Raw genomic sequence first — 10,870 nt, 5'->3', positions numbered from 1 at the left:
GATAATCGTATACCCACCCTGGCACAAAAAGCCCATTCCACGCATCCAGAATCCAAACACATGCTGCTAATTTACTGAATCACAGGTTTCTAAATCAAGTCAAGCTGAGAAACAGAAAAGCAGTGAATGAGCCTGTGTATCTGTGTGTCTATTCAGATGGGTAGTTTGCCTGAAGGCAAAGATAATAGAAGAATTAGAGCATTATTAGATGTTTAGCATGTATCACTGATGTCTTTATCTAGGATGGAAAACATCACTTTAGTCAATACATACCTCTCATCAAACAGCCACAACAGAAAATAGGACCAGATTGGAGAAAGCTCACTCAGCAGAGAAAAAGTGAGCTGAGAAAAAGACTATTTAAACTATTTCTCATGCTGGAGTTTCAAATGGGGGGAAACGGCACAGATTGGACAAGGATGAAACTTTCTAGCATGCATGTGATAAACACCTTAATTTTTTTGTCGTTGTAAGACTATATGCTAACCGTTCATGTTTAAATTGAAGTATACTTTAGGCTTAACAGCTAAAATCAGTTATAAATGACAAATCATAGATGACATATTTATCAAGTCAAATAAAGTGCATGTGACCCTGGACCACAAAAGCAGTCATAAGGGTCAGTTTTTTTTACATTGAGATTTATACATCATCTGAAAGCTGAATAAATAAGTTAGAATAGGACAATATTTGGCTGAGATACAACTATTTGAAAATCTGGAATCTGAGGATTAAAGTTGTCCAAATGAAGTTCTTAGCAATGTATATTACTAATCAAATTTTTTTTTTATATATTTATGGTGGAAAATTTACTAACATCTTAAATGGAACATGATCTTTACTTATATCCTAATGATTTTTGGCATAAAAGAAAAATCACTCATTTTGACCCATACAATGTATTGACAAATATATACATGCTACTAATGGTTTAGTGGTCCAGAGTCACATATGTGTATCTAGGGCTGTCGCGGTTAAGGAATTTCCCTTGCGGTAATTTTGAGTGGCTCAGTAGCGCGGTATGCGGTATTACCGCCATATATATATATATATATATATATATATATATATATATATATATATATATATATATATATATATATATATATAAAATTGTGTGTAGGCTGTTACAATGTAAGGTCATATTCAGAAATCAATAAACCGAAACCAAATCGCGTTGCTATATGAAGTGAAGTAAACAGTACTTACATAGAAACCTAGCCAGAAAGAAATGCAAATTTTGAAGAAAAATGTCAGACATACTTAGAGGTTTTGCATCTGAAATCTTCGTGTGTATAACAGTCAGCGCGCACCCTCGAGTTTGACTGGACGAGAGACTTTCTGTCAGTATTTCACCTGCGTGCTTTAGGCGAGCTGTCAGTCAGTGCAGTTCATTGTTACGCCACAAGAGGGAGGCAAGAGACTATCTTTGAGTAAGTCTCTATACCGTTCATTCAACTATACGTTCAAAAACGCTTATTTAATCAAAGAGAGACGTAATGAAACACGATGTTGAAATCATTTTAACTTTAATCGCCACTTTTAAAGGCTCAGCTGAGCAGCAGAGCATCGATGTTAAGACAGAGATTTCACTTTTCTTGGACATGACAAGCTAGTTTCACATACATACCTGACTTGGTCTGAAAGACAGACGCAGGTAATCGCAAGTGCTCAGTCGATCTCTCTCTCATTCGCTGTCTGTTTAGGCTTGTTAAATGCATATCTACTGAGCCTCATAATAAAAACATTATGTTATCATTACTAACTTATTACTAATTTAATATTCAGCACATAGACATTAAGTGAGAAGGGCGAATCCTTAGGAAAAAAGAAAACAGGCAAATATCGCGGTTGCTGCGGTTGTTGCATTCCTCTGCGGTTATGCACGTCAATAGCGCGGTATTGCGATATTGCGGTTATCGCGACAGCCCTATGTGTATCTATCCACATATTAATTGTGTGAAGTATGTGTATATGTGCTATTCAGTGTTTGTAGGCTGTGTCCATGTGAGCAGTTTACTTGTGTGGGGTTTATAGACATTGAGTATGGCCAAGCACTTAACCGATTAGCAAAATACTGCTCAATATCATCTACATTTTGGCAGTCGCAGTGTTTGGAGAAGGTGTTGTGTCTGGTATCCTCGATACTGGTGATTAGCTCGTAACCTTACACATGCGTCTGTACAGTTTATGCTATTTTTTTTTTTGAGGTGGACATAAAGAAATGATTAAAGTGTGTGTGTGGGCAGCTGCTTGTGTCAGGGTCTGTAGAGGCTCCTTAGTAATTTCTCAGATGAGATTAACATTGCAAACATTTCCTCACACATTACCTCATCCACATCAAAGCGCTCTACACTGATGTCACCACACACTTAGTGTCCACTGAAAAACACACACATATGCACCCTAGCCTCTCATACTCACATACACACTCACTGGCTATCCGTATAGAGATACAGATTTGTGACCCTGGACCACAAAACCAGTCTTAAGTAGCAACAGGTATATTTGTAGAAATAGCCAACAATACATTATATGTGACCCTTGACCACAAAACCAGTCATAAGGTTAAATTTTACAAAACTGAGATGTATACATCATATGAAAGCTGAATAAATAAGCTTTCTATTGGTATATGGTTTGTTAGGATAGGACAATATTTGGCCGAGATATATCTATTTGAAAATCTGGAATCTGAGGGTGCAAAAAAATTAAAATATTGAGAAAATCACCTTTAAAGTTGTCCAAATTAAGTGCTTAACAATGCATATTACTAATCAAAAATTACATTTTAATATATTTATAGTAGGGATTTTACAAAAAATCTTCATGGAACATGATCTTTACTTAATTTCCTAATGATTTTTGACATAAAAGAAAAATCAATAATTTTGACCCATACAATGCATTTTTGGCTATTGCTACAAATATACCCCAGCAACTTAAGACTGGTTTTGTGGTCCCATAAGGCTCAAAATAAACGATTTTTCTTTTATGCCAAAAATCATTAGGTTATTTAGTAAAGATATTTTGTAAATTTCCTATCATAAATATATCAAAATTCAATTTTTAATTAGTAATATGCATAGCTAAGGACAACTTTAAAGGCGATTTTCTCACTATATTAGTTTTTTTGCACCCTCAGATTCCAAATTTTCAAACAGCTGTATCTCAGCCAAATATTGTCCTATCCTAACAAACCATACATAAATCGAAAGCTTATTTATTCAGCTTTATTGGCCTTTACGACTGGTTTTGTGGTCCAGGGTCACATATCATATCCACTAATGTATCTTCAAAGAGCTTAAAAATGCAGATTTATTAAACTGGATGTGAGCATGGTTGTGTTAATCAATTCAGTTTGATCCTGTGTTTTTGTCTATCAAAAATCATTAAATGTTTTAACGAGTGATGTATTACCTAACAAAACAGGAAGTTGGGGCAGGACTCTGGCTTTAAGGAAGAATATTGCAGCCGATAACACTACATCCACAACACATATCCTGTATCAGTATCAATGACAGATGTAACTGAAAGAGGTTGTTTGCAAAATAGTTAGTGAGAGATAAAAGCATCAGTCTTTCACTTTGCAGGCAACAACAGGACACTTATTGAGATAAAATGAAGCAAACATACAGTACTGGTGAGGCTACGCTCTCATTTACTAGAGACACCTTTAAAGCATGAAAGCTGCAGAGTGAGAGAGCGCTTTGAAGCCTTGAATATGAAGCAGCGCTCCCCGTTTGTTCTACTCTCTCTTCCCCTTAGGTGATCCCTCCTTTACCCTCTCCCTATTTCCCCTCTTCCTTTTCTCTTTAAAGGCAGAGAAAAGGAATAACTAAACTGCCCCAAAAATACAGAGAAAAGACTTTTCAAACATTGTGTTTGAAACTCCAGCCTGTTTCTCTCTGAAGGACTTTAAAGACCAGAGTAACAGAGAGCTGGAGATTTGTGGAAACATCAAGTCAAAGATTTACCAAATCCTTCAATATTATTATTTAAGTACTCTAAAACAGACAGACAGTGATAAAAACATGAATTAAACATGATTACAAAAAAGGAGCTTTTCAGCTTTTTGTTATTATTATTGCTCACCAAAGTAATATTAAGAAATATTATTATTAAAATGTTCTGTTTTCATGTTTAAAACGTAGTTTAGTTTATTCATGTGTTGGCAGAGATGAATTTTCAGCAGCCATTACTCCATTATTTTATGCCTAAGAAACATTTCTTATTATTAATACTGAAAACTATTGCGCTGCTTGATATTTGTGTGGAAACTTTGACAATTTTGAGGATTACTAGTAAATATTTGTTTACATGTAACAAATCAAGAATCTCAATCTTTGCCTTTGAAGTACAGGAGAAACACAAATATGTCAGAGCAGCTGAATAAATAAGGGTTTTGAGGAGGTTGGAACAACACTGTCCTGAGCTCTGCTGCTTGTGCCTGTGGAGTGTGTGTGTGTGTGTGTGTGTGTGTGTGTGTGTGTGTGTGTGTGTGTGTGTGTGTGTGTGTGTGTGTGTGTGTGTGTGTGTGTGTGTGTGTGTGTGTGTGTGTGTGTGTGTGTGTGTGTGTGTGTGTGTGTGTGTGTGTGTGTGTGTGTGTGTTTAAGGAAATTTAGAAAACACAGCCCAATTCTCAGCTGTTAATCCTGGCAACTCAGTCCCCACATTCCCACCATGCACTTTGATCTCTAGAGCACATCCGGACAGACATGCTTTAATGCACAACACACACACTTTCTCTCTCTCTGATGCACCTAGCCAGGCGCCATCCTTGCCCCCAGCACACCCCATGCCACACATACCTAAACACTATTTTTACACACATACTTACACACTTGCATTACACATAGTTAAATGGAAAAACACATAAAAACACGGGCAAACCATTTAAATCACTTACAACTGAGATGACTGCAATGCTTTCTGTCTTTACTTCATGGCCAGCGTTGCATGTGTACTAACCCAGAGTAACTTGAGAGGAAAGTCCAGTTATACGTCCAGTTACCTCAGACCTGCCTTTCAAGGTCCACATGTCATTACAGGTTATCTCAACTTTGATTTAGTGCATGTGCTGCTATTCCTGGATAAGTCTCATTCATAAACCCAAGTCAATGCACTTACATAAAGCCATTATAAAATGTGATCTAAAGGCTTTAGTTCAATTTAAAGTGCCAATCTATTTCTTGCAAAGATTCAGGAGTTAACTCAGTCTGTAGCTGTAATGTTAACATTAAACAATGTCAACGACATGATAAAGGAGGTGACAGAGCTGCCACCGGCAGGTCCCTTCACTCTTCCTGTCCTTGGAAGAACAATCTACTTCTCCTCTGTTCCCCTCCTCCCTTCTCGTCTCTTATCCTCTTTTTCTTTCTCATAGGAGGCCCTCAACAGCCCTACACTGGAGCCAGGTGCTGTCCCACTCCCCAGAGGCACCCTCTTCCCTTTTCTTTCTCTTTTATAGAGAAACATAGCCTTTCCCTTCCGCCCCCACCCTCTGTCTTTCAATCTCTTTCTGTCATCCTTTCTCAGCCAGCCCTGGAGAGACATGGTAAACCTGACGTCTAGAACAGAAAGAGAAAGAAGTCTGAGGGTAAGTGTGTGACAACCACACTTGAAGCTTAAAGTGAAAGAAATACTTTGGATATCGGGAAGGGAATAAAAGAGACAAAGGATATAGTGCATATACTGTCACTCTTTGTGCTACAATAAAGAGCATTCTGTAGTAAAGACAGCAATAGAGAGAAGAAGTGTGTTGGTTGTCAAGAAAGGTTTAAATAGCGAGCCTCGGAATCTAAAAAATTCCCCCCGAAAAGTTCTGAAATTCCGAAAGAAATTATTTTTAGAATTACAGCTCTCTATTTGATCTGGGCTTCAAAGTGTTTGGGCTCTGAGTGATACTACACAGAGAGTGATACAGAACGCTTTCAAAGTCATGATCAAGCCTGGTTTAGAGTTGACCTATTGGCCGATTTTGACTGTGCCGGAGATTGTGTTTAAAGCTGTGATGTTGCCTGGTTTGCCCTAGTTTAGAACTGTTGTGCCAACTGGTTTCAGAGTGGTTTTCAAAAGCCACATTTCAAAGCAGTAACATCGTCTGGTCTTGGCACTTTGATTCTGACTGATTTTAGAGCTCTGATGTTGAGTTTCTTCTTTGATAGTGTAATTCGGACTGGTTTTAGTGCTGAGATGCTAACTTACTGAAAGCTGCGATACAGCGTAAAAGCAGCGTGGACATTGGTTAAGAAGGTCCGATATCAGTTTGACTGATGACTATAGTGGCTGAGGTTCAAAAGAGCTTGGTAATGGGACTAACACACACAGGAAGCCACACAATGACAAAGCTGCACTGCATGACACAACATCAATCAATCTCTTTTAACAGAACAAGACTAGAATACAAAAAAATGCAAACCGTAAGCTTTATATAGAAGATTTAGCTAGATTTAAATTTGCATGGCCCACACGAGAGCTAAAAGCAAGTCCACAAGTCTGATCCCCACCTCTTTTTGAACAAGAACTTAAAGTGTAATTTACTAATAGCACAGGACATATGCAAACCAGACTGGAAAATGTAATAGGCAGTGCTACATAAAGTCTTGTGTGTGAAGGCCAGTTAACACAGCACAACACAAACACACTCATCAAACAGATTCCTGACTCAGACTCCCCGCCGTCCATACCATCTGAACCACATTTACAACAAAGACACACACAACTGTCTGAACTGAAGCACAGCTGCTATAAATAACTAACTCTCCAGGTAGCCTCTATTAGTCCTGGTATTATCAGCCTGCGTTTATGAGTGAGGTTTATTCTTTCTTCATGCTAAGGGAGTGAGGTAATTCTATGAATTCCACTCAGTGGCTTTTCTCTGTAAGAAAAATTAAGCAGATTGTTTAACTTATGATAATAACTTCTGTTGAGCTAGTTTTAAAAGATGTGTATTATATTGTATCAACATTATTCTAAGGCGCCTCCTTGAAAAAAGGCTACATTACAATTCCAGAAAAAAAAGACACACTGATTCAATCACTATTTCTCAATGAATAAATATGAAAAAAAAAAAAAAAAAAAATCAAATCAAAAGGGATGCATATCCTCTTTTCAGCTAAACCATCCTCAAAATTTCATCACTACACACAAAATATTAAAATGTCCCAGAGATGCTTTATGTCAAAATAAAATGAGTATTTCCAAATAAATATAGATTCCATTAAATGCACACTTTTCATTGATTCAAAAATGTGTTCAAATGTTTGAATTCATTCAGCAGGGATCCTTTCCCAGCCTGGCCAAATCACTTCACACCAACTGGAAAAACACACACACACACACACACACACACACACACACACACATAGACACACACCCCTCAGTACAGCTATTGTTTCTTAAACTGCTCATTAGTACATCAGAGGGAAAACAATCAGGTTGTGTTAAAACAAACTCTGGTTCAGATTATCATATTTAAGCAATGAAGGCAATGTTAAAAGAGAAAAGTGAGCAACTTTATGGCTTTGTAAAATTGAGCAAATATAAAACAGGTAAATCAATGAAGTCATTTCAGACTTTGTAACTGTTGTTCAGTGGATTATGATCTCTCCAGCTACAATAAAACCGCCTTCTCACAGCAGAGAGTGAAAAAAGTAATAAACTTCAAACTGTGTGAACTTTGAACCGAGCAACAACTATGTGTTCAGCGTTTCTTAAACTTATTTTCTCCCCTTCAGACCACACGATCTAAAATCCACACCAATGTGGTTACAATTTCTTCGCTTGCAGTGGGGTACGCATCTTACATGCTAAATAAACATTTATTGCCAGTACTTTCCTGGAGAGTTAGAAAAGAAACGCAGCACTTCTCCAGCAACACTCCTGGTTTTGAAAGTTTAAGAGGTTTGTGTGTTGGATGTCCACATATGAGGATTGCGTTTAAGAAGTTGTGGCTGCATCCTCCTGCTGTTTGAGACGGCTGTTTAATAGCAGCTTTCTGGATTTCCTTTTGCTTTTTCTGTCACTCTCAGCGTCTCTCGCTATCTCTTCCGCCCTCAAAAAAGTCTTTTGAGACTCTGCAACAGCCCTTGACCAAAAGAGGCTTACTCTGAGGTATTTCCAGAGGATTTCTCCTCTCCTAAACGACAGTGCTCTTATGTGTTTACTAGGATGCCAAATCTGAGACAGACTGGCCCTCCCTCCACCCCTCTCTCTACTTCACAATACAGCGCTGTCACCAGGCTGTCAGCCTGCAATGCTTTCAAGCCGCCGTGATCTATTACCTACAGAGAGAACTTGCATCTGTTCCTAGCCCTCACACAGTTCTTCCCACCACGTTCAAATAAACCATTTACCCATGTGAGCCGCCAGTGAAAAAGTTGACGCGCCTTTTGTCTAAACATGACTGCTAAAACATTCTCCTTGTTGGGCAAATTCGAGATAGAAACGCAGAACTTTTTTTGCACGCAAGAAGAAAGCAGATAAAAATCCAAATATATACTTTCAAACACATATGCTGCCTTTAAGATACCAGACCTACTTATTTATTTACCCATTGATATTTCCTCTCAAAATGATGTGCCTGTCAGAAATAAACAGCCTGAACCTGTCTGGAAACCTGACTTTTCCTCTTCCTATCATTCAAAGGAATAACAACACAAAATCTCCTCCTCTGGCTTCAAAGGCAGCAGCTGAAACCGTGGAGAGCGTTTTAACAGACATCATTAAAGGGAAACGTGTATTCACAGAGTGTTTCTCCTTTAATCATTCCTGGTAATAACGCCTCTGGCTTTTATAGTTGGGCTCAAACTACAGAGTGTTTCCAGGGAGTAAACTATTGTTCTTGATGACGTCACAAAACAATGGCACGATCGTTTTCAAAGCGCGTAAATTGGGTGGTCTAGAAGTGCGTGTGGCCTTTAGAAGCAGGCAACGCTTTTACCATCTATAGACCAATACGGCTAGTTGACTTGTAATATGTCCATTAACCTCTTTATTCAACATGGATATTAGAATGTACACATGCGTAAAGTATGCTAAACATCTCTTTCGAGTTAATCACAATTTTTGACTTCGCTAGTTCATTTTCACTGAATTCTTAGATTTATAAACATTCCATTTAGTCTCTCAGTTAATATTAAGTCATAAAACTGCATGTATATAATTACAGAATAACTGGAATTCTTTGATTAAAATAGCTTTAGATCAATTACAACGCTTCACACCGCTTGATATTTCATGTCAGCTACCCTTGAACTAAACTCATGTAGAAGAACGTAAAGAAAACGAGTTGTATAGCGTAAATTTACTGCAACAAAACTAAGTTTCTGATCTGTTGAAATGCAAACTTTAAAGAGCTCCGTGCATGCATCCCTTACTTCAAAGTGCGCAACATTTCTCCAGTCAATAATAACTTTACACCCAAACAGTTGATTCCCACAGTCTTAGAAAGAAACGAAGGCGTCCAAAGTCTAAAATCTTCACACATTTTACATGCACGTGTGATAAAGAGTTATTAAAACCGTTCACGTACCCGTGGAGACAGTCCGCAGGTATTTTTCTGCTGGCAATCCTGCTGTTCTACACGAGAGCTTGAGCAGTAATACTTCTGTTTAACCATCCAGTCATCCAGTCCTTTTCTCGCCAAACACGCGTTAACTACAAAACTATCGCCTAAAAGAGCAATAAAATACAAATTATATACAACACCATTGTGCGTTTATCAGTTAAACAGTTTTCAAGTTAGTTTCTAACGCTTTTCTTGTAGCTTTTTTAAGTCATTTAGCCAGTTCCAAATAAAGCGTTATTTGTGTAACAAACAAGCGTACTCACCTTCAGGACTCTCCCTCGCTTTACAAATAGCAGCTTTAAAAAGGAAAAGACGTCGTGTAAGTGCATTACTCGAAAGAACTATATCACAAGCGCTTTAAAATCAAAGATGCCGCCTTACCATGTTTGGAATGAAGTTTACCCATTTCTCTGCATCGGAGAGCAATTGAGAAACATCAGAAATGAAAAACAATCCAGAAAGAGTGCGATATTCGTGAGCGTTCGTAAAGAACAGCGCGCGGGTTGCGTACACATCCAGCAGCGGTGGAGGATCGAGCGATCTGCAGCTCCAGCGGACTAGACTAGAGGCGCTTCAGCCACTCAGCGAGCGTGATTGACGCCGAGCGCAGGCCGCCTCTCCTGCAGTCTGATTGGACCGAGGCGGCACATGAAAGGGAAGCGGGATTCTTTTGGAGTCTCCAAATATAAAAAGAGCAGCGCAAAGCCCCCCGTGGGCGCCATGAGCAGGACGTCAGCTAAACACGTCCAGCCGAGCGGACACCAATCGCTGCTTTGGACAAGAGCTGAATAACATTAAAGAGTGAAAAACGATTGTCTGGATGAACTGTAAATTCGACTCTGGTAACAAATTAGCTTGGATTTGTTTTGAAAAAACTTTTTAACTAGCTATGCAATGTAGCTAGCCTATATAGCACACTAATTATGTACATCAATAATGGTCTATGTGAACAAACCTCACAGAATCTATCTATCTATCTATATATCTATCTATTATTAATAATGCATTATTAACAGCATTGTTAACAGTTACAGTATTGCCAAAGCAAATAAGGTACTTAAGGTACAAATACTACAAAATTATGAACACCAAAGAAAATAGACAAAAAAGTAGTAAAATTAAAGTAAATAAAGCAATGTAGGTGATATATCACATTTAAAGACCATTTAAGGGGAAAAAACTACGTTACCAGTCAAATGTTTTTGATCAGTAAGATTTTTAATGTTTTTTTTAAGAAGTCTCTTTTGCTCACCAAGCCTGCATTTATTTGATCCAAAGTATAAAAAACAGTAAAAGTTT

At 38.0% G+C, this 10,870-nt stretch overlaps 1 protein-coding gene across 2 annotated transcripts in view; it reads right to left on the bottom strand.

Annotated features, from left to right (window-relative positions):
• The window catches only part of nkd1 (NKD inhibitor of WNT signaling pathway 1), a 27,791-nt gene extending 17,482 nt beyond the window's left edge, over nt 1-10,309 (bottom strand). Inside the window, exons 1-3 of one of the 2 annotated variants that reach the window (XM_073837035.1) lie at nt 9,953-10,309; nt 9,835-9,867; nt 9,536-9,675 (exon numbers count right to left, since the gene is read on the bottom strand). In XM_073837035.1, coding sequence (XP_073693136.1) covers nt 9,536-9,675; nt 9,835-9,867; nt 9,953-9,977 — 198 coding nt within the window. In that variant the 5' untranslated portion in view covers nt 9,978-10,309. The remainder of the gene's footprint in view (nt 1-9,535; nt 9,676-9,834; nt 9,868-9,952) is intronic. The other variant, XM_073837034.1, reaches the window with a different exon arrangement.
• Nucleotides 10,310-10,870: the final 561 nt, after the last annotated feature.

The sequence above is a fragment of the Garra rufa genome, chromosome 3 (assembly GCF_049309525.1).
Source record: "Garra rufa chromosome 3, GarRuf1.0, whole genome shotgun sequence".
NCBI lineage: Eukaryota > Metazoa > Chordata > Actinopteri > Cypriniformes > Cyprinidae > Garra > Garra rufa.
The sequence above is the reverse complement of the archived record's forward strand: the minus strand, read 5'-3'. Positions and strand labels throughout refer to the sequence as shown.